The sequence below is a fragment of the Nicotiana tabacum genome, chromosome 17 (genome assembly GCF_000715075.1).
Source record: "Nicotiana tabacum cultivar K326 chromosome 17, ASM71507v2, whole genome shotgun sequence".
Classification (NCBI taxonomy): domain Eukaryota; kingdom Viridiplantae; phylum Streptophyta; class Magnoliopsida; order Solanales; family Solanaceae; genus Nicotiana; species Nicotiana tabacum.
The window spans coordinates 81,644,534-81,669,329 of record NC_134096.1 but is presented as its reverse complement, the minus strand read 5'-3'; the positions used below and the strand labels follow the sequence as shown (position 1 = coordinate 81,669,329).

Below are 24,796 nucleotides of genomic sequence, written 5' to 3'. Positions count from 1 at the left end.
TTTTCTTTTTTCAAAATAAAGCTTACAACAAAATCCAAGTTTAAAACATTTTTTTTCAAAAATAATTCAAAACAAAGTCTTGACGAACCCCACCAACAAACACACACACATAAATCAAACACGCGTACTTATTTTTTTTTTTAAAAAGAGTCAAAACTAACATTAATTTTCCCCAATTCAATACCTGAGACCGACTCCAAAATGGGGTAATTTACGGGTGAAATTCAAAAATAACAACATTTATAGTAATTGAAAAATAGTAATTGAATAATCGAAATTTAGACATTTTTTATATAAAGATAAATCTGAACGAAAACATTGTTCAAAATCCGAAAAATATTCCAGCATAATATACTAGACTTCCAGCATAATATGCTGGAAGTTAATACACAGGTGCTCCAATCTCCAGTATATTATGCTGGAACTTTCCGTGTGTTGGAGTTCCAACATAATATGCTGGAAGTTCATACACATGTGCACCAATCTCCAGTATATTATGCTGGAACTTTCCGTGTTGCAGTAAAATAGTAACTATTTTTCAATAACTTTGTTAACGCTGACTATTTTTTAATTACTAGTCCGAAAACTGGCTAGCCCATGCTATTTTCACGTAATTTACTTATGGAGTACTATGTATAAGCTGTAGTTTTTACTGTACTTCGCGTTGTCATAGAGCACTTCTAATTTAATTACTAAAAGTGATGATTCTCTTATTAATTCGTGAAAATAGAGAAATATAATTTCATATATTCAAAAAGAAATATACTCCTACTTATATTTTAGTAGAATTTACGGCACGGCATATTGGTGGTCCAACAATAAATAATGTACAAGGAACGACTCGGATTTTGTGAGTACTGTAGTAGTACAAAAAGAAAATAAATTAGTAGGAGGCAGCAAGGGATGGTTGGAAAAGACACATCAAAGAGGTTGAGGGAAGTAAGTCCACCTCAATGTTACTACATGGAAGTCTCGTTGTTCATAATTGTTAGAAACTTGGGCCAATGGGCGTACTCGGATATCACATGATGTGTGACTCACTGGTCCCCTTAAAGTTAGGGCACCTCAGCTTCCATCACTTTTGCCTCCCTTCACTTCTCTCTCTCACACACACGTTATCACAAAGTGAATTAGGTCGAAATTAGTCCGACCCATGCTGCATTCCGTATTCACTCAAAAAAGAATCATATCTCAAACGATAAATTATAAATAATTTATTTTAATATAAGTATTAATGGCTACTATAATGACTCGAATCCGTGACCTGAATATCACATAGAAATAATTTTACCGTTACTTTAAAACTTCCATTCATTACCCATCAAACATATCATCACAAATTTGAATTTTTAGGTGCAGAAAATTCATAACATCTAATCTGTCCTATTTTGACCAAAATTTCAAGATCATATTAGTAGACGTTTGGACTTGAGTTGGTTGAATATTAAAAAAAATTAAGATTAAATTAGAAAAGTGTATTTATGTAGCATCTTTTCTTTTTGATTTATGTTAAATTATTGGGCAATTGGAATTTCTTTTATGTTTTTATTTATTGCCATTCCTTTCTTTATCTACACGGCTGTAGCAGGCAGGCAGTGCCCCCACTCTCCTTTATTCATGTTGACACTTTCTCTATCAATTAACTAACAAAACTAGAGACAGAAACACGTGAGCTGACCCCCACCTAGATACCAACCTTTTTTTCTCTTTCCCCACCACCTTACACATCATCTCATCATCATTAAACACCTCCAACTGAATTATCATTATCTTTCTCTTTTTTGTTTGCTAAAAGATTTAAAAAGATTTGGTATGCTATCCTTTTCTAACTATTCCCTTCTCTCTTTTTTAATTTTCTCTCTATACATGATGGATAATGCTTCAAGCATGCATCTGTCTAATCATTTATTATCAAGTGGTGCACAACATAATATTATTCAAAGAATACATTATCATCTTCATCTTCTATTCGGTCCGTCCACATTTAATTCCTTTCTGATAATTATACGAATATATATAATTCACACAGATATCGTTTGCGATAATACCCGAATCATCTTCTCTTCACATTTTTTTTTCCTTTTCTTTTTTAGCCTTTCTGCCTTTTTGCTCGAATCATGAGACACCAATAATTGAGAAGATCGCAGAGACACGAGAAAAAGAAAAAATGTACATTAGTTAAATTAAAAATAAGTAAAGAAAGAAAATGAAGGAATTCAATAAAAGATCACACAAAAAGATCAACAGATAAATAATAATCCATCCATATGTATTATATTCCTTAAATATTTACAGACTTATAATAGGATCATAAGAAACAAATTAAAATGATTGATTAGTTACCTTAATTCTAAATCTACAGATACAACTGCACTGGTCAGTTGATTTCATACAAGCCCTTAACCAAAAAAAGTGGCGGGTTTGGGAGATTTTCTAAAGATGATATTGATATCATATACTACTAGAGAGTGGAGTATTATTATTTATATATGGCCTCTAATTAACAAGCTGCTGATGGATTGGTGAAGGAATTGTAGAAGTAAGGCTTCTGAGCCAAAGTGAAAGGATTCTTCGATGGATTTTCTCCGACGCCGCCGATCCTCTCGCAAGAAGGACACATAGTCAAAGTTGCCGCCGGCAGCTGCATGTACAAAGGTTGCGCTATTTTTACAGCCTTCAGTTCTTGCAATTCCTTGTGAAGCCTCCTGTTTTCCTCTGTTAGCGTCTCGCAACATTTTTTCAGGAACTCACAGTCTACCTCTGTTTGCTTCAGCTTTGTCCTGTAAAAAGAAACGATTCCATCAATTTTATGTTTCCTTATTTTCTTCGAGAAAAATGTTACTATTAAAAAAAATCGTTAGTCCTACCTGGCTCTTCTGTTCTGGAACCAGACTTCAACCTGACGAGGCCTTAGATTCAGATTCCTGGCTAATTCCTGTTTTTGCTTCTGCATAATTATAAACGTACAGAAATGGATCTATATTAGATGTTACGTGTGCGTATACCCATCAAAAGAAAGAAAATATATAGGGGGATAATCAAGAAAAGTAGAAGGAGAGCTTACAGGATTGAGAGTACTGTGTTGCTTGAAGCTTTCCTCTAGAAGGGCAGATTGTGCTTTAGTGAGCCTAAGTTTCTTCCTAGCGTTAGAACCATCATCATCTTCATCGCTAACTCTTGAGGAAAGTCTCTCTACCTCTGTCGTTGTCTCTTCACTCCCAACATCTCTCTCCCTTTTCACGCTAGCATTAGAGTAGGAGGAAGCTGCACTATCTTGTCGATACAAATCAACCGATTGATGATCATTCGGTCCCCTTGTAACATTATTAACCTTCTTAACTGCCTCTTGTTTTTCATAAGTATGATCGCCGGAAAGGCTTAACCTTAGTGACGGTTCAAAGCTAAGAGATGGCCCTTTGTCCAGTACGACTGGTGCTATTTTTGTTGATTTCTGATCAGCCGTTGTGGAAAAACCTAATCCTAAAACCAGGCCTGTGCTAGAAATATCATCAAAACTACCCATCTAGGTGTGAAAAGAAGACCAGTGAGGAGGAATGTTGAATTGAAGAGAAAGAGAAACAAGTCTTAACTTTAGTTTTTCTTGTGAGGAATGGTGGAAAAGAGAGGAGTGGTGGGATATATATTGTAAGAGACTTGGGGCTAGCTAATTAGGCGTAGCTTGGGTTTGTTGAAATGTATAAAGTGAGAGTCTTTGAAGGGAAACTGAGGAATAAGACTTTTGTGTCTGTGTTCTGGGGTTGGATGTGTGGTGAGTTGGTGGGTGGGTGGTCTATCTATCTATGATTAATAATCAAAGGAGTGAATAAGTAGTGTGTAGGAATTATTAAAAGTCCATTTCTTTATCTCTTCATAGGTTGACCATTTGAACCCCACTACTGTTAAGTGTTATCTCTCTCCATTATAATATAATATAATACTGACCAAAAAGCGAGGAAACTAACCCACCCTCCCCACAATTTAACCAAACAAGGATACGCTCTCTCTCATTACTTGAACTTTTGGAATACCAAAAGAATAAATGCATAGAATGAATTACGTGGATTCACATGGAAATGGAGAAAATCATTCGTCTTCCCTTCGCCACCCATCACCAGCACCAGCTTTTGTTCTTTTTCTTACGATTCTTTCGCGTTTTATTCAATCTTTTTCTTCTTTTTTTTTAACTTTATCCATTATTTACTTATATCATCATATTTCTGATTATTAATAATACATGTATCAATCATGAACCAAGTTGTGTGTCAGCAGCCATGAGGCACCCATCACAATTGTTACTAATTAGGTATAGCCCCATAACCGTGTTAATTAATTATAATTCACCTAAGTAGTCTTAGAATTTTTCCAACTTGTATACCTGATCTTCTCCAAGATATTTATTTCCCTAGAAGTCCTTTAAGAACTCTTATGTTATTTAATTACCAACACTAAGAAATCATATTTTCAGTACTAAACTACTCCTATTAATTATTCAAGAACAAGATGCCGTCCCAGTACACAATGTAAGTGTAGCTGAGAAAATATGCTCGTCCATTTAATTAACCGACTGAAAAGTAAAAACCCCTTAATGTGTTTATCATTTCACAAGCTAGCAGGCTGAATTAATAAATCATATTTTTTCTTTGAGTTACTAATCAGGAAACTAATAAGAATAGAAAATTTGCGTGTGTTTTGCAGGTGGATATATAGTGATGAGGTTGGTTTGAAGATGAAATAGAGATGTTCACTGTGTAGTGTAGAGCATGATGTTTTGTTTGGTGTGAGAGGAAAGAGGCAAGGCAAGAAGGCAAGAAAAGTAGGTAGAAGACACAATGGGGAATTTCATAAGTGCAATAATGCTGCCAGAATATGATTCATCAACTAGAAAGTTGATGTACAGTGTTGCCTTATTGGCAAAAAATATGTTTAATAGGCATATATAGTGCGCATTTGGACATAAGAATTGTGAAATAAAAATTTTAAAAAAAATTTCAAGCGAAAATGGTATTTGAAAATTTGAGTTGTTTGGACATGAATATAATTTGATGATGTTTTTCAGTTTTTGTGAGTGACTGAAATGAAAATTTTAAAAAATAGTTTTTTGGAGTTTTTTAAATTTCTGAAAAATTTCGAAATTCAATTTTATTTCATGGGCAAACACTGATTTTAAGGGAAAAAAAAGTGAAAATTTTTCGGAAATAAAATAAAATAAAAATTATGGCGAAACGATCCCTTAATCGCTATGTAGTTTTATTTTAATTTATAATCATTAAAGTTATTAATTTAGTTTAAACATCTTAGTACAAATAAGTATTTAATTTTCTTATTATTTGAATATATCTGATCAGTGTGCCTGCGTGTGTATTCATGTATAGTGGGACCCCATACTAATTCAGCTGTATGCTTACAAACAGATATAATAATGCATTGTCGGCTAAGATGATGAGAAGTTAGGTCACCCATTAAACATGATTTGATCTTACTTTAATTACATCTCCCATTCTTGGTTCTGTTTAGATTATTCATTTAACATGTTTGGTTTGGAATTATTCCCCAATAAGGCATGGGGATGGTCCCTCCAAACCAGTCATCAGTCACCATTCACCAAGGTGTGGTGCACCCAGTTTTTCCCACAATTTACATCTTTTGAGTTTATCTACTTTCTTTTATCACTTCATTATTCTTTTCAATATTTGACAATAATAAAAATAAAATAAATAAAAAGTATCATGTCTCTTTTGTTCCATTTACACACAATTCTAATGTGTTCGAGTTCTTTCCGCCACCTCTCTAGTTGTCCTAATTTAAACTGGTCAATTTGTTTTGTCATCTTTGCATTTTACATGCAGCAGCCAGCAGGTAGGCATGCCTTATTCTTATTATTTTTGGTAAATATGCCTTATTCTTATTAAACCAACCAATTGGGATCAAAACTAAAATAATCAATCAAATGGCTATCTTCTATATGAACTACAACTTCTTCGTTAAGGAAAAGAAAGTGTATGCATGAAGTCAAGGAAAGACATCTGAAACTGGTACTAGTTGAGGAAATAACTATTGTGTTTACTAATACTATTCTTTTGTTTCTTCACGAGTTATATCTTGGGTAATAGAATTGTACACGTGGATTATTGACATAATTTGGCCTGTCACAGAAAATAAAAGTTGATTTGACCGTGTATCATACTGTTTGTGATTGAAGAATATATTAAAGTATTTGTTAAATAGTTAATTTGATAACGAAAACATATCATCAAATGGTAAAATTCTGACTGGTGAGTGAATTTAGACTCGTGAAAATTGTATGAGATAATATTATGACGACTAGAACTTCGTGTAAAGAAAGTAGACAACATTTTAAGGCAACTTGAAAAAGACAATTGGACAAGTAATTTTAGAAATGAATGTGAGTAGTAGTAGTAGAAATATTTTTTCCTTCTTCTTCATTACAAAAAAAAAAAAAAAACACGCTTCGATTGGACGTCAACTAACAGGATAATTAATCATTATACATGTATGTTTTCTAGTGAAGATGCAAAGCATTTTACTAAGGGATATATTTTGTTCAAAAGATTGCAGATAATATTCTAAAACTGAAAGATTCATACCCACTTACCATTAACGTGCGAAAGAGAGAGAGTGGCTTCCTGTTTAGAGTTTTTACTTGTGCCAATGCAATCATGAATGCACCACTTAGTACAAAAACCTAATCTTGTGCGTAATGGTTTAGCATCGATCTTATATCACTTGTTTAATGCGTGAAATTAAGGTATCAAGAAAGAAAAAAACTTATTAAAATGATTGTCATCCAAACCTTTTTGTCTCTAGTGGAGGAATACCAAAAACAACTTGCTAAACATTTGACTTTGATATGATTGGTAAGGCTTTAAATATTTCTATAATACAGATTCTAATCTATTCGTGCGTGTGTATATGTGTGATGTCTGTCCTAACTTGAACCTAATCAAAGATGATTGGGAATAATTGAGAACCCACCTAAATAATCAAGGAAATGGACAGGAACATTTTTGAAAAGAATAAAAGAAAGAAGAATTTAAATAAGAATGAAGTTGCTAATAAGCTAATGAAAGTACAGTCTCGAAATTTTGAGAGCTCGGATATAATGGAGTGGGGGGAGAATGTTTTTTTTTAAACATGATTGTATACGCTCAAAAATCGTACTTACCCGATTTTGTATGGTTAATCGAGATCGGGGGTGGCAGACCGAGGTTCAATCCCAAGTTATATTGGATCGTTGCATGAATAAATATTGCCTAGCTCATGATTCAAGGATCGATCGAGATCGAGACCAGCTAAGATCGAGACCGAGAAGGATATGGATCTAGCAAGATCGAAAGAAACCTGCTAAGTCGAATAACAGAAAGCCGAGGAATCCGTGACCGGCGAGAATTGTGGCGGAGATCTCGGCATATATCAAGTCAAGACCGGTTGATTAGCCAATCAGAAGATTTCCTTCTGTATTTAGAATTGTACCATATGTAGAACTCCTCAACTATATAAAGGGGGTTCCAATCATTTTGTAGGGGGGATTCACGCATAACAAAGCAATATATTACGTTTTCTCTCTTAAGCTCTCTTATTCAGTTGTTTAGTTCTTACTTCTCAATAATATACTCATTTGGTTCGAGGGCGACCTAGCTCGAGGGCCAAAGTTACGCGTTACATTGGTTTGCTTTATTTTACAGTTAATTTCTAACTTCAATTCTTATATTTCTCAGTTTGTGCCAAGTGAAATCACATATTCTTATAACCACTTACAAATTTAATTGTTATCCGATTTTAAGGGTAAACAGTTTGGCACCCACCATGGGGCTAAGGATAATAGTGATTGCCCGGTGATAATTTTTATAACATACACTACTTTACACTTGTTTTTGTAAGCATTTTTGATTCGAGGATCATCATGTCGAACTCTCAAGCAGTACCCACACACATCGATAATGGTCTTGGTTTTCATGGTGAAAACGACAACGTAGCCGCCCCAGGAAATGAAGTACCTCCAGTTGATCTCGAAGGAGTACCAGTTACAGACCCCATCGACGCCAGTTCCCATGTTGACCTGAATGCAAATCTGGGCGTCGACCCCGAAAATAGCATCCGCAGAGACGTTCGATTAGCCGGTCAGAACGCACAAAGAGGTGAAGAGGGCAGAATTAGCCTTCGAATAATATTCAAAATGCTGTAAACTCAACAAGTTGCAATAGCACAACTCCAAAATCAGAACCATGCACCGAGTAGGGTCAAACCCGAGCTATCACAGGAAGTTGTTCACACAACCGAACAAGTGCCGGAGAGGTCAAATGTGAATGAGTTAGGGACCGACCCTGCTATCTTGAAAATGTTCAAGAAGCTGACAAAGAGAATTGAAGAGAATTGAATCGGGGGAGAAGAAGATTGAAATGAATGACAAAAAAGTGGAAACATATAACTCCCGAGTTGATCAAATTCCGGGGGCACCACCGATTTGGAAGGGTTTGGATTCAAAGAAGTTCGTACAAAAGCCCTTCCCCCCGAGCACGACTCCTAAGCCCATTCCGAAGAAATTTCGTATGCCAGAAATTCCCAAGTATAATGGAACCACCGACCCCAACGAGCATGTCACTTCTTACACATGCGGAAGAAAGGGGAACGGTCTAGAGGACGATGAGATCGAGTCCGTACTGCTGTAGTGTAATGACCAAACCGGCCATTTTGACTTTTAGAACCCCGTCCCCCTAAATAAAACTCCATGTATATGCTTTTATTAATTTATGACTTGCGGGGATGGTTGGTTCGGGATTTGAGTGTTCGGGTTGAAATAGGAATACTTGGTTCCTCAAGTTAGCCTTAGAATGCTAAGTTTGACTTCGATCAATATTTTGAGAAAACGACCCCAGAATCGGGATTTGACGGTTTCAATAGCTCCGTATGGTGATTTTAGACTTAGGAGCGTGTTCGGAATTTTATGTGGAAGTCCGTAGTTAAATTATGCTTGAAATGGCTAAAATAGGAATTTAAGTTTGGAAGTTTAATCGGGGAGTTGACTTTGATATCAGGGTCGGAATTCAATTCCGAAAATTTTCATAGATCAGTCATGTCATTTATAACTTGTGTGCAAAATTTGAGGTCAATCGGACTTGATTTGATAGGTTTCGACACCGAATGTAGAAGTTGAAAATTTTAAGTTTCATTAAGCTTGAATTGGAGTATCATTCGTGGTTTTAGCGTTGTGTGATGTGATTTGAGGTTTCAACTAAGTTCGTATGATATTTTAGGACTTGTTGGTATATTTGGTTGAGGTCCCGAGGGGCTCGGGTGAGTTTCGGACGGCTAACGGATCTTTTTTGGCCTATGGGAGATAGTTGATAGCTGCTGGTATTTTCTTCTGATTTTCCTTATACGCGATTGCGTAAGTTCGTCTGCGCTCGCGTAGGGTAATTTGGGCAGCTGAAAATTTGTTCTATGCGATCGTATGGACACGTCCGCGATCGCGTAGGTTGGGCGAGCTGTGTTATGCGAACGCGTGGCTAAGGTCGCGTTCGTGAAGAGGAACGGGGGAGGAGCTGGGCCACACGCTTAATGCTTCGCGATCGCGTGAGGAGGTTTGCGATCTCGTAGGTTTGCAGAGTTAGTGCTTCGCGATCGTGTGGGACTTTCTGCAATCGCGTAGAGTTAATTTTGGGCATTGTTAAAATTGTTCTATGCGATCGCGTGAGGAAGTTCGCGATCGCGTAGAAGAAATCACTGGGCAGAGAGTTTAAGTTCTGAAAATGGGACTTATTCCCATTTTTTATTTTTACCGATTTGGAGCTCGGATTGAGGTGATTTTTGGGAGATTTTGATAGAAAACAATGGGGTAAGTGTTCTTAACACAATATTGGTTAAATTACCCGAATCCATCACTGCTTTTATCATTTAATTGGTGAATTAAGTTGGAAAAGTTTGAAAACCTTCTTGGATAGATTTGAGGACCGAATTGTTATTGGAATTTAATAATTTTGGTATGGGTAGACTCGTGGTTGAATGAGCATTAATATTTCGTAACTTTCGTCGGATTTCGAGATGTGGATCCCGCGGATGATTTTTGAATTAATTTTAAATTTTTATTGAAAAATATAGTATTTTCTTATGGAATTGATTCCTATAATATTTAGTGATTGTATCGAATTATTTTGGCTAGATTCGAGCTAGACAGAGTTGGATAATCGTGGAAAAGGCCTTTTAGTGGATTAAATTGGAGCAAGTTGAGGTAAGTCTCTTGCTTAATCTTGTGAGGGGGAAATTACCCCATAAGTAATTAAATTAATAATTATTGCTAATTGTGATGGGCTATGTACGCACAAGGTGACGAGAGTCCGTGCGTAGCAACTATTAATTCTAAAGTCCGTGTAGTTTATGACTCAAAGCATAAATTACTTGTATAAATTGTATCCGTTATTTAATTAAATTATTTGGTATATATTGTGAACAGTTAGAGAAATTATTAAAAGGTGAAAATGTCATATGCTTAATTATCTGTTTAAATTAATTAACTATTAAAGAAATTATTCATCCTCCCGAATTTATCTTATAATAAATATACTCTCCTTCCGGAGGTACATAAGAAAATGTCCTCCTTTCTTGTGGAGCGGGCCGAATGCCTCGGTAGGATAGATGCATCTATGGATCGTCACCACACGTCCCTCAGCAGTGTACACGACACTCTGGATCGGGTCGTACGACCTCGGCAGAAATCGTGGCTAATAATAATAATTAATATATTGAGAATTACTCCATTTGAAAGAATTTAATTATTTCTACTGGTCAATAAAATTACTGTTAACTCTGTGAATCACGTTGATATAAATATTTCTATTTCATGATTATTTAATATTATTGACCCACAATGAGTATCAAAGTCGGTCATCTCGTCTCTACTACTTCGAGATTAGGCTTGATACTTACTGGGTACACGTTGTTTACGTACTCATGCTATACTTGCTGCACTTTTTGTGCAGGATCTGAGGCAGGTACTAGTGGAGGACCTATCATCGCATATCCACGTTATCGAGAGACGTAGTGATGAGCTGCCTTTCTGAGTCGTTCTGAACCTACCAATGCCTCTTATTGCATTTTTATTATGTCTATTTTTATTTCAGACAGTATTTGAAGTTTTGTATAATCTACTAGATGCTCATACACTTGTGATACCAGGTCTTGGCACACACATTGGTAGAATTTGAAATTTGGTTTTATTTTCTTGGATTTAAGTTAATCAGTATCTTTTATAATTTCTTTAATATTGCTAGAAAAATAATAAAATTACTTAGAAAATTATTCTGAAAATAATTGATATATGTTTAATTTATTTGTTGGCTTGCCTAGATGTAGTGTTGGGCGCCATCACGACCTATAGGTGAAATTGGGTCGTGACAACATGGTATTAGAGCACTAGGTTCACGTAGGTCTCACAGTTATGAGCAGGCCTAATAGAGTCTTGCGGATCGGTACAGAGACGTCTGTACTTATCTTCGAGAGGCTATAGGGTGTTAGAAAACTACCTTTCTTCATATTCTATTGTACAATTGATGTAGTATTAAATATTTTTCTCTTATTCTCTCACAAATGGTGAGAACGCGCTCTAATGAGGTTCCAGACCAAGGAAGAGCTACTCCCCCAGTTGCTAGAGGCCGAGGGAGGGCTCCAGCTCGTGGTAGGGGGCGAGGACGTCCCAGGACTGTTCGAGTTATGCCGCCAGTGGGTCCAACAGAGAATCCTATTATTGAGGAGCAGAGTGAGGTGCCTGTGGCAGAGCCAGCTCCGGTGGATTTGACATCTGCACCGGGATTCTAGGATGTCATGGGTCGTATGTTGCGGTTCATGGACACTATGACTCAGGCTGGTTTATTTCTGGCAGACCCAGCCACATCTCAGGCGGGCGGGGGAGCACAGACCCCTATCGCACAGGCTTATGGGCAGGCAGCTGCTATATATCAGACCCAGGGTGCACTACCCGTGGGTGGAGCCCAGCCAGTGGCAGCAGCTACACCTGAGCCCAGGCCAGCTGCAGCCGCTAATCCGCAGAAACTATTGGACAGATGGACTAGACTACATCCTCCTGTCTTTGGGGGTAAGCAACATGAGGATCCCCAGGACTTCATTGATCGGTGCAGGGACAGACTGCACAACATGAGGATATTGGAGTCTCACGAGTTTGACTTTGCTACTTTTCAGCTAGAAGGCAGGGCCCGTAGATGATGGAAGTCTTATGTTCTTGGCAAACCAGCAGATTCTCCTCCCATGACTTGGGACAGATTCACTCGTATTTTCCTGGACAGGTATATTCCACCATCTCAGAGGGAAGAATTGCGGTTTCAGTTTGAGCAGCTCCAACAGGGTCAGATGTCAATGACCGATTATGAGGCGAGGTTTTCTGAGTTATCTCGCCATGCACTTATGATACTCCCTACTGAGGCGGAGAGAGCGCGGAGGTTTGTTGCGGGTTTACATACTGGCATTCAGGCCATTATAGCTCGAGAGGTTGAGAAGGGTACTTCTTATGAGCTAGTCGTAGAGATAGCCCGCAGGATTGAGGGTGTACATCAGCGTAGCCAAGAGCAGGTTACTAGAGATAAGCGGTTTAGGTATTCTGGAGAGTTCAGAGGTGTTACGTCTGGGGGCAGAGGTCGGTTCGTGAGAGGGCAGTCCAGCAGGCCCCTATATCCACCACCACCGCCTCCTCGAGATGCTCCAGTGCAACCCTATCTCAGTGTTATACTAGAGAGTTCTTATTGCCCACCAATTATTTAGGGTCTTCCCAATGGGTATTCAGTTCCCCAGGGCCAGACTCTTATTGCCCATCCCACAGAAGATTTGTTACGAGTGCGGGGATCCCAGTCACATACGGAGATTCTGCCCCAGGCTCCGGGGTAAACTAGTGCAACAGGGTCAGCAGCCTATGATTACCGGACCAGTTGCACCACCAGTTGTCCGACCACCAAGAGGTGGAGGCCAGGTGGGTAGGGGTCGTATTAGAGGTGGAGGTCAGCTAGGTGGAGGCCAGCCAGTTGGCGCTCCAGCTCGGTTCTATGCTTTTCCGGCCAGCCCAGATGCAGAGGCCTCAGATGCTGTGATTACAGGTATTATTTCTATTTGCGGAAAAGATGCCTCCGTATTATTTAATCCATGATCTACATATTCATATGTGTCCTCTCTATTGGCTCAATTTTTAGGTGTTTCTCGTGAGTCCTTGAGTACTCCTGTTTATGTGTCCACTTCTGTGCGCGATTCTTTTGTTGTGAATTAGATCTAATGGTCTATTATTATTATATTTTGTGGTTATACAACTAGATCAGATCTCCTATTGCTTGAGATGACCGATTTTGAAATTATTCTGGGCATGGACTGGTTATCTCCATATCATGATATTCTAGATTGTCATGCCAAGAGTGTTATTCCAGCATTGCCTAGGCTGGAGTGGAAGGGTTTGTCTGTTAGTGCATTTAATCGGGTTATTTCTTTTGTGAAGGCTCAACACATAGTTGAGAAGGGTCGTTTAGCTTATCTAGCCTATGTGCGGGATACTACTACAGAGACTCTGGCTATTAATTCAGTGCATGTAGTTCAGGAGTTCTCCGATGTATTTCCTTCATATCTTCCATGCATGCCACCTGATCGTGATATTGATTTCTGTATTGACTTGGCTCCAGATACCCAGCCTATATCTATCCTACCGTATCGCATGGCTCCGAAAGAATTAAAAGAACAGCTTGAGGAGTTACTAGCCAAAGGGTTCATCAGACCGAGTGTATCGCCTTGAGGTGCACTGATATTATTTGTGAAGAAGAAGGATGGAACGATACGAATGTGCATTGATTATCGTCAATTGAACAAACTCACTATTAAGAAAAAGTACCCGTTGCCACGTATTGATGACCTATTTGATTAGTTGCAGGGTACTAAGGTGTTCTCTAATATCGACTTGAGGTCAGGGTACCATCAGTTGAAGATTCGGGATTCGAATGTTCCGAAGACTGCTTCCCGGACTAGATATGGTCATTATGAGTTTCTGGTGTTGTCTTTCGGTTTAACTAATGCCCCGGCAATGTTTATGGATTTGATGAACAGTGTATTCAGGCCGTATATTGATTCGTTTGTCATTGTCTTCATTGATGACATTTTGAATTACTCGCGCAGTAAGGAGGAGCACGAGAACATATGAGAGTAGTGCTTCATACGTTGTGGGAACAAAATCTATATGCTAAGTTCTCCAAATATGAGTTCTGGCTAGAGTCTGTAGCATTTTTGGGGCATATTGTATCGGGCGCGGGCATTAAGGTGATCCCAAAAAGATTGAGGCAGTTCAGAATTGGCATCGTCCCACTTCAGCGACTGAGATCAGGAGTTTTCTGGGTTTAGCAGGTTATTATCGTCGGTTCATAGAAGGTTTTTTATCTATTGCAGCACCTTTAACCAAATTAACCTAGAAAGGTGCTCCGTTCCTATGGTATGATGATTGTGAGGTGAGCTTTCAGAAGCTCAAGATAGCATTGACTACAGCACCAATGTTAATGTTGCCTTCCGGTTCGGGAATGCATACAGTGTATTGTGATGTTTCACACGTTGGCTTGGGTTGTGTATTGATGAAGGAAGGGTGAGTTATTGCATATGCTTCACGTCAGCTGAAACCCCACGAGAAGAATTATCCAGTACATGATTTTGAGTTAGTTGCGATTGTTCATGCTCTTAAGATTTGGAGGCATTATCTTTATGGGGTGTCTTGTGAAGTTTACACTGATCATCGCAGTTTGCAGTATTTGTTCAAGCAGAAGGACCTAAATCTTAGTCAGCGCAGATGGCTTGAGTTACTAAAAGATTATGATATTACTATCCTGTATCATCCGGGCAAAGTAAATGTGGTTGCAGACGCCTTGAGTAGAAAGGCGGAGAGTATGGGTAGTTTGGCTTTCATTTCAGCAGAGGAGAGGCCATTGGCTTCAGATATTCAGTCCTTGGCCAACAGACTTGTGCGGCTGGATATTTCAGAGCCCAGTCGAGTTCTTGCATGTATTGTAGCTCAGTCTTCACTATTTGAACAGATCAAGGCTCTCCAGTATGATGATCCACACTTAATGGTTCTTCGAGAAACGGTACTACGGGTTGGTGCCAAGGAAGTTACTATTAGAGCGGATGGTGTTCTGCGACTCCAGGATCGTTTATGTGTTCCTAATGTGGATGGACTGAGGAAAAAGATCCTAGAGGAAGCACAGAGTTCTCGGTATTCTATTCATTCAGGTGCTACAAAGATGTATCGTGACCTGAGGCAACATTATTGGTGGCGAAGAATGAAAAAGGACATTATTGAGCATATAGCTAGGTGTCTAAATTGTCAGCAAGTTAAATATGAGCACCAGAGGCCAAGTGGCCTACTTCAGCAGATGACTATACCAGAGTGGAAATGGGAACGCATCACTATAGACTTTGTAGTTGGGTTGCCGCGGACCTTGCGAAAATTTGATGCAGTTTGGGTGATTGTTGACAGGTTGACCAAGTCGGCACATTTCATTCCGATTGTGACTACGTATACTTTAGAGAGGTTGGCCCTAATTTATATTCAGGAGATAGTTCGGTTGCACGGTGTGCCAATTTCTATCATATCAGATAAGGGCCATCAGTTTACTTCAAATTTCCTGAGAGCAGTAAAGATTAAATTGGGGACCCATGTAGAGTTCAGCAGAGCCTTTCATCCGCAGACCGACGGGCAGTCAGAGCGGACAATTCAGATTTTGGAGGATATGGTCAGGGCATGTATGATTGACTTTGGAGGTTAGTGGGATCATTTCTTGTCTTTGGCCGAGTTTGTTTATAATAACAGTTACCAATCCAGCATCGAGATGGCTCCATTTGAGGCTTTATATGGTCGGCGATGCCGTTCGCCCATTGGATGGTTTGAGCCCAGTGAGTCTAAGTTATATGGTACTGATTTGGTGGAAGATGCCTTGGAAAAGGTAAAGTTGATTCAGGAGCGACTTCATACAGCACAGTCCAGACAGAAGATTTACGCAGATCAGAAAGCACGTGATTTATCATTTATGATGGGTGAAAAAGTTCTCTTGAAGGTTTCGCCGATGAAGGGAATCATGCGATTCGGGAAGAAAGGCAAGTTGAGCCCAAGGTTTATAGGCCCATTTGAGGTGTTGAGATGAGTTGGGGAGGTTGCTTATGAGCTTGCATTTCCTCCCAATCTATCAGGAGTTCATCCGTTTTTTCATGTATCTATGCTCCGGAAGCATCAGGCTGACCTATCACATGTATTAGACTTTCAGCACATTTCAACTAGATAATAGTTTGGGCTATGAAGAAGAACCAGTTGCCATTATTGATAAACAGGTTCGCCAGTTGAGGTCCAAGAGGATTTCTGCAGTAAAAGTCCAGTGGAGGGGCTAACCAGTCGAGGAAGCGACTTGGGAGGCCGAGGAAAACATGCGGAGTAGATATCTACACTTATTCAGCACTCCGAGTACAATTTTAAAATGTTTGTTTAAGAGGTGGAGAATGTAATGACCCAACCGGTTATTTTGACTTTTAGAACCCCGTTCCCTAAATAAAAATACCTTGTATGTGCTTTTTATTAATTTATGACTTGCGGGGATAGTTGGATCGGGATTTGGGTGTGTTCGGGTTGAAATAGGAACACTTGGTTCCTCAAGTTGGCCTTAGAATGCTAAGCTTGACTTCGGTCAACATTTTGAGAAAACGACCCTGGAATCCGGATTTGACGGTTCCAATAGCTCCTTATGGTAATTTTGGACTTAGGAGCGTGTTCGAAATTTTATTTGGAAGTCCGTAGTTAAATTAGGCTTGAAATGGCTAAAAGAGGAATTAAGTTTGATCGGGGAGTTGACTTTTTGATATCGGGGTCGGAATCCAATTCTAAAAATTTTTATAGCTCCGTCATGTCATTTATGACTTGTGAACAAAATTTGAGGTGAATCAGACTTAATTTGATAGGTTTCGACACCGAATGTAGAAGTTAGAAATTTTAAGTTTCATTAAGCTTGAATTGGAGTATGATTCGTGGTTTTAGCGTTGTTTGATATGATTTGAGATTTCGACTAAGTTCGTATGATGTTTTAGGACTTGGTGGTTTATTTGATTGAGGTCCCGAGAGGCTCGGGTGAATTTCGGATGGCTAACGGATCATTTTTGGCCTTTGGGAGATAGCTGATAGTTGCTGTTATTTTCTTCTGATTTTCCTTATACGCGATCGCGTAAGTTCGTCTGCGATCACGTAGGGTAATTTGGGCAGCTCAAAATTTGTTCTATGCGATCGCGTGGGAACGTCCGCAATCACGTAGGTTGGGCAAGGTGTGTTATGCGAACACGTGGCTAAGGCCGCGTTCGCGAAGAGGAACGGGGGGAGGAGCTGGGCCATATGCTTAATGCTTCGCGATCACGTGAGGAGGTTCACGATCGCGTAGGTTTGTGGAGTCAATGCTTCGCGATCGCGCGGGACTTTCTGCAATTGCGAAGAGATAATTTTGCGCAGTGTTGAAATTTTTCTTCGCGATCGCGTAGAAGAAATCACTGGGCAGAGAGTTTAAGTTCTGAAAATGGGACTTCGTCCTATTTTTCATTTTTACCGATTTGGAGCTCGGATTGAGGTAATTTTTGGAAGATTTTCAGATAAAACAACGGGATAAGTGTTCTTAACTCAATATTGGTTAAATTACGTGAATCCATCACTATTTTTATCATTTAATTGGTGAATTAAGTTAGAAAAGTTTGAAAACCCTCTTGGATAGATTTGAGGATTTGAGGGCCGAATTGTTATTGGAATTTAGTAATTTTGGTATGGGTAGACTCGTGGTTAAATGAACGTTAATATTTCTTAATCTTCACCGGATTCCGAGACGTGGGCCCCACGGACGATTTTTAAATTAATTTCGAATTTTTATTTAAAAATATAGTATTTTATTATGGAATTTAATTTTTAGTGATTGTATGGAATTATTTGTCTAGATTCGAGCGAGACAGAGTTGGATAGTCGTGGAAAAGGCCTTCTAGTGGATTAAATTGGAGCAAGTTGAGGTAAGTCTCTTGTCTAATCTTGTAAGGGAGAAATTACCCCATAGGTAATTAAATTAATAATTGTTCCTAATTGTGGGGAGCTATGTACACACGAGGTGACGAGAGTCCATGCGTAGCAACTATTAATGCTAAAGTCCGGGTAGTTTAAGACTCAAAGCAAGAATTACTTGTGTAAATTGTATCCGTTATTTAATTAAATTATTTGGTATATATTGTGAATTGTTAGAGAAATTATTAAAAGGTGAAAATCTCATATGCTTAATTTTCTGTTTAAATTAATTAATTATTAAAGAAATTGTTCATCCTCTCGAATTTATCTTATAATAAATATACTCTCCTTCTGGAGGTACATAAGAAAATGTCCTCCTTTTTTGTGTAGCGGACCTAACGTCTCGGCAGGATAGATGCATCTATGGATCGCGTCGCACGTCCCTCGGCAGTGTACACGACCCTCTGGATCAGGCCGTACGACCTCGGCAGAAATCGTGCCTAATAATAATAATTATAAAATACTTTGATAGTTTATTGCAACTTGTAAAGCTAATTGATAAATTAAAAGTTTATTGGAATTGAAGGATTTTAATTAATATATTGAGAATTGTTGCATTTGAAAGAATTTAATTATTTCTGCTGGTTAAAGAAAATTATTGTAAATTTTATAAATCATGTTGATCTAGATATTGCTATTTTTATTTTATTTATTATTATTGACTCTTAGTGAGTGTCAAAGTCGGCCATCTCATCTCTACCACTTCGAGATTAGGCCTGATACTTACTGGGTACATGTTGTTTACGTACTCATGCTACACTTTTTGTGCAGGATCTGAGGCAGGTACTAGTGGAGGACCTATCATCGCACATCCACGTTATCCAGAGACATAGTGGTGAGTTGCCTTTCTGAGCCGTTCTGCAGCTACCAGTGCCTCTTCTTGCATTTTTATTCTGTCTATTTTATTTCAGACAGTATTTGGAGTTTTGTATAATCTACTAGATGCTCATACACTTATGACACCAGGTCTTGGTACACACATTGGTAGAATTTGGAATTTGGTTTTATTTTCTTGGATTTAAGTTAATCAGTATCTTTTCAAATTTTTTTAATATTGCTAGAAAAATAATAAAATTACTTAAAAAATTATTCTGAAAATAATTGATATATGTTTAATTTATTTGTTGGCTTGCCTAGCTGTAGTGTTGGGCGCCACCACGACCTATAGGTGAAATTGGGTCGTGACATGAAAACATTTGGAGAAACTTTGTCAAAGAGGGTGATGATATGGTACCATAATTTGCCACCTAACTCCATTAATTCTTTTGCCATGCTCGCAGATTCCTTCGTCAAATCACACGCCGGAGCAATAAAGGTCGAGACTAGAAAGTCGGACCTCTTCAAAGTAAAACAGAAAGACAAGGAGATGTTCAGAGAGTTCGTATCCCGGTTCCAAATGGAGCGTTTGGATCTGCCCCCGGTCGCCGACGATTGGGCCGTTCAGGCTTTCACTCAATGCCTAAACGTACGAAGTTCGGTAGCCTCACAACAATTAAAGCAGAACTTGATCGAATATCCAGTTATAACCTTGGCCGATGTGCATAATCGGTACCAGTCAAAGATTAGGGTCGAGGATGACTAGTTGGGGACTCCTTCTAGGTCCGTCTATCCAAACAGGACCATCGACATAGTTAAAAGGGATATCGACCGGGAACCACGGTCAAACAGAGATCGATATCAGCCATACGGTGGAGATCGAAGAAACAACGGGCCTGGACTTAACCCCGTTCAAATTGATAAAAGAAATGATCAAGGATAGAGTTCTCAAGGGCTCATGAGTAAGAGCGGTTTCAATAGGAATGTCGAACCCAAATAAGCACCATGACTATCGGAATACAACTTTAACATTGATGCATTAGCTATTGTATCGGCCATTGGGCGCATCAAAGACACCGGGTGGTCTCGACCTCTGCAGACTGATCTGGCCCAGAGAAATCCTTAATAAAATGTGCAAATATCATGGCACCCATGGTCATAAAACAGAAGATTGCAGGCAGCTGAGGGAGGAGGTAGCCCATTTGTTCAACGAAGGGCATCTTCGAGAATTCTTAAGCGATCGAGCTAAAAACCACTTCAAGAACAGAGATTCAAATAGAAAGAATGAGCAAGAGGAGCCACAACACGTGATCCACATGATTGTTGGAGGGGTCGATATTCGTCATGGTCCCGTATTCAAACGCACCATGGTGTCAATCACGAGGGAAAAGAGAACTCAAGACTGCGTACCGGAAGGGACGTTGTCTTTCAATAACGAGGATGTAGAAGGGATCTTACAACCCTACAATGACGCACTAGTGCTATCTGTCCTTATGAATAAAATTCAAGTTAAACATGTTTTGATTGATCCAGGTAGCTCGGCCAACATTATTCGATCGAGGGTCATAGAACAGCTTGACCTACAAGATCAAATTATGCCCGCAGCCCAAGTACTTAACGGCTTCAACATGGCGAGCGAAACCACCAAAGGTGAAACTACTCTGCCAGCGAACGTGGCCGGGACCATCCAAGAAACAAAGTTCCATGTGATTGAGGGTAACATGAGATACAATGCCCTGCGTGGAAGGCCTTGGATCCATAACATGAGGTCAGTACCCTCGACCCTTCACCAAGTTCTGAAGTTCCCGACATTGGAGGGAGTCAAAATAGTGTATGGGGAACAAACCGCCGCCAAGGAGATGTTTGCAGTCGATGAAGCGATACCGGTATCGGCGCTCTCGTCAATGAAGGGATCATATTCGAAGGGAAAGCAAGAAACCAAATAGCAACCACAGTTACCGGCCACGACCCAATTACAGAAGCAAGGGATCGACGAGGATGACGACTACTGGATCCCTCGATCCTTCGTAATTCCTGATGACTCCGACGCCACTAAATCGATGGTCGAAGAGTTGGAACAAGTCACATTGGCCGAGATCAGCCCGAACGAAAGGTATACCTGGGCACGGGGCTAACCCCCGAGCTCAGGAAAAAACTTATTCATTTCGTAAAAGCTAACATGTGTTGCTTTGCTTGGTCCTACCTTGATATGACAGGGATCCCACCTGGCTGAGCCTGGACCCTAAATTCAGCCCGATGAAGCAAAAAAGAAAGGCCCAGTCCGAGGTCAAACATGCCTTCATCAAGGACGAGGTAACCAAACTTCTCAAAATAGGATCAATTCGGGAAGTAAAGTATCCTCAATGGTTAGCAAACGTAGTGGTAGTCCCTAAGAAGGGAAACAAACTTAGAATGTGTGTAGATTATAAAGACTTGAATAAAGCATGCCCCAAGTGTCGCACCCTATTTTCTCGCGAAAGTGGGTTTCGACATGTGACAACTCTTTTAAATAGAGGATTGGTATTAAAAGAGAAGAGTCGCCATCTAACGGTTTTTAAGGTGCGTTAGGGCACCTATTATGCAAATGACTCTGTTTGACTATTCAGCGTCACCAAAGATCAGGTAAGGGCTCAAATTACCTCAAAGAGAAGGTGTTAGGCACTCTTCGAGGTCCACAACTATGGGTCCCGGCCGAACTTAAGATATGTGGATTCCAATTAGGCTAAGTGATCAAATAAAAAAAGCGAATGTAAAGGTCAAAGAATTTCATTACAACATGATTAGTACAGATCTTAGTACGAATATAGGGATACAACTATTTGGATCTAATAACAACATATGAAAGAGGGGGAGGGGGGTCCTAAGTTTTTTTAGCCTAAAGGATCACCCCGTGCAACATAAATAATACTTTGCAACTCCCTTGAGATAGGGAGTTACTCATATTATTCAGTGGACACAGACTATCATCTCCCGTTACCCGATTACTATGTTAAAGTTGTTTACCTGAAGTGTGCTAATTCAATTCTATGTCGTGCTCTATGCGAGCACTATCCGTCCCATTTCTATGGTCCAGGAGGTATTGAACCTCTACTAGGGTGATTCTAGACCTTACTTAGGTGGCTCAGAAATATCAAAACTAGGCAACATATAAAACACATATTGGACTTCAAATATGGGCAGTTAAGGGCTAAAGTTAGCCTCCACACTTAAGCAACAAAGGTATGTGAAACAGGTTTTCATGTTAGGCCGTTTCAGAATTAAGAACCTTAAGCCCTATAGACATGATTTCTATGTGACTATGGATTAAAACATACAAGCAGCTTCAGAGGCTAGGCGCTGCTTATCTCCAAATAACTATACGATTGTTGCATGCTGATTTGAGATTGCAGATTTCCAGTTATTTAACCTATAGATATTGTGTCTAAGTGATTTACGCACTAAGTGACAATGAAATCTATTGGAGGAAAGCCCAGAGTTATTCATGCTTTTCGAGCAGCAAACAACATTTAGAAAATCAACACTTTTTGGCGAGTAGTAATACCCTATAGGCAGTATCTCTAACAATTGGTGATTGAAACCAATTATATTATTATACTTTAACCTTATAAGCATGTTTCTAGGTGAACAGTGCGATACAGTAGCGAATGAAATGATTAAAATCCTATAGGCATGATTTCTAGTGGATATGCTGCAGCGATGCAAATTGAAGGAAAATTCAATGATATTTATTTTCTATGGGCAAGTTTTCTAATAACATGTAGCAGCAGGGATAATTAAAGCATTTGAACTCATGATTTGCTAGTAGACAAGTAGTGTGAGTGTGTGATTCACTTAATGCCATGATTTCTACAGTGCACGTAGAGATTGAATGGCATATATAGCAGATGAATTATTGAATCCTATAGGTATGTTTTCTACCCTTGCATGCAAACATCAGAATTTACCCATCCCCCATTTTTACTAATATCCCAATTGTTTATTACAAAGTTATTACAGTCCCAATAATGAATATGATTACAAATATTATACAAATAATGACAGTAAGCCCACAGCAGGCCCAAAAGAAATACCCAGCACTGCTGGGCCTTCAACAATTCTCCCGTGGTATACCCAGATTTTCAACAAGGAACCATATTCATCAGAACAACTCAGAATCCATAGAAGAGCTCAAAGCCAAATCACACAACCGTAGATCAACCATATTACCCAGGCATTAAATCACTTAAACCAACCATCTTACATGTTCATTAGACAATAGGAAGAATGAATTGAGTGGGGTAATTCAGGTCTCAATAGTAGAGAAAGTGGCTAAAAGACCCCAAACCCTAGTGTGTCAGAGTTCACAAGGGTCTCAAATGGACCCCGAGCAGTGCTTACACTAGTGAGGTCAATAGAGAGAATCTTAGTGGCCTTGGCTTCCAGCCGGCCAAGAATGATAGATTCAGAATAGTGTAGGCAACAAATGAGAGAGAGAGAACAATGGTTAAGGGAGAGAATTTGAAGAGATGCACTTGTATTTTAGAAAGCAGACATAGCAAAGTTGTCTAAAACATAGAACATACTAGTGAAGAAGGTCAACAAGACTTAGAGGCAGGTTGCTATTATAGGTTTAACACTTAGCAAGAAGTAACATATTGCCAGAAAACACATTGAGATAAAAAAGGAGAGTCGAATTTCCTGAGATTGCAAGATTAACACACAAAGATACGTAATACCAAACAAGTCTGAGTAAGGCACTAACTTAAAGGGTTAAAGCCTAAGGGTCCAAATCATGCTGAATATCCTCCACGACACCAGAAAGCACACATGCCAATTTATCAGTAAGACAAACAGTCTCAAATATTGTAAGGAAACATAGATTAAGATAGCCACTCTAAAATCTCAAATAATCACTAAAGGGACATGGAATTAAGTAAGTCAAAGACATGCTGAGTGATATAATAGCAGGGGAACATGTCACAGATTATAACACATTACAGATGTGAGGTAGTCATTGTAGGGATTCAAAGTAGAGTAGGAAAGCAGACTCATGTCAAACAGTGATGTAGACATTCAAGTACCAATACATTAGGCTAAATGATCTTAAGAGAGCCTAAATTATTGAGGTGAAGCATATTCAAATAACATATCTCAAAAAACTAGAGATTTTAAGTAAAAGGCCAAATGCTAAAGAGGTTCAAATTAGAATACGAGTGAAATGCTTGTAAAGTTACACATAGAGATGGTCTAAGAGCACATTTAGGTCATGAAATTCAGAGGCGTGAATATGCAGGACATGAACACAGAAGAATGAAACCGTAAAACTAAGCGACTTACAAGTTATCAGTTGAATAAACAAACAACAAGAAAGAACAAATTTCACAGTGCTCTAGATGTCAACAGAGAGAAAGAACCCAGATTCTTAATGCGTCAGAGTTCCCAAGGGCTTCAAATGAACCTCGGGCAGTGCTCGCACCAAGAAAAGTTAAAAATCAAATCCCGATGGCCTTAGAGTTCAGCCGGCCAAGAGTCAGAGTATAGAACAAGAGAATAAAAGAACAATAGAGTAATAGCTTCGATTTTTAGTGAATCCGGGTGATTCCCCCCGTCCCCTTCAAAGGGAAAGGGGAGGGGTTTATATAGTAGTAGGAATCAAGCGAACAAACAAGGAAAACAATCAATCAAATATAAATATGGAAAGAAAGTATCACGTGCTATCAGTAATGGAATGGGTAAAAGGAAAAGTATAAAATTCCGAGCCCTAATTCGACAGAAATCAAGGAATCGACCAAAGGTTTTGGTGAATCAGCTTCATATCGCCTTGCCATGAATGTATATAGACAGAATACCATCTAGATCTTGAAGATTTAAGACGGTTTTCACATG

At 39.0% G+C, this 24,796-nt stretch overlaps 1 protein-coding gene across 1 annotated transcript; it reads right to left on the bottom strand.

Moving 5' to 3' along the window:
- Positions 1 to 2,248: 2,248 nt before the first annotated feature.
- Positions 2,249 to 3,687, bottom strand: LOC107815583 (homeobox-leucine zipper protein HAT22). The gene is made up of 3 exons (XM_016641193.2): positions 3,065 to 3,687; positions 2,868 to 2,947; positions 2,249 to 2,780 (listed from the first exon to the last, which is right to left on the bottom strand). The coding sequence occupies exons 1-3, from the start codon at positions 3,521 to 3,523 to the stop codon at positions 2,501 to 2,503; spliced, it is 819 nt and encodes a 272-aa protein (XP_016496679.1). The 5' UTR covers positions 3,524 to 3,687; the 3' UTR covers positions 2,249 to 2,500.
- Positions 3,688 to 24,796: the final 21,109 nt, after the last annotated feature.

What these genes read in the sequence shown, in the direction of transcription:
- LOC107815583 (XM_016641193.2), bottom strand. Translation starts at nt 3,523, where the DNA reads ATGGGTAGTTTTGATGATATTTCTAGCACAGGCCTGGTTTTAGGATTA. An exon ending in AACACAGTACTCTCAATCCT is followed by an intron (nt 2,948 to 3,064) that starts GTAAGCTCTCCT and finishes ATAATTATGCAG; the next exon opens with AAGCAAAAACAGGAATTAGC. An exon ending in TTCCAGAACAGAAGAGCCAG is followed by an intron (nt 2,781 to 2,867) that starts GTAGGACTAACG and finishes TTCTTTTTACAG; the next exon opens with GACAAAGCTGAAGCAAACAG.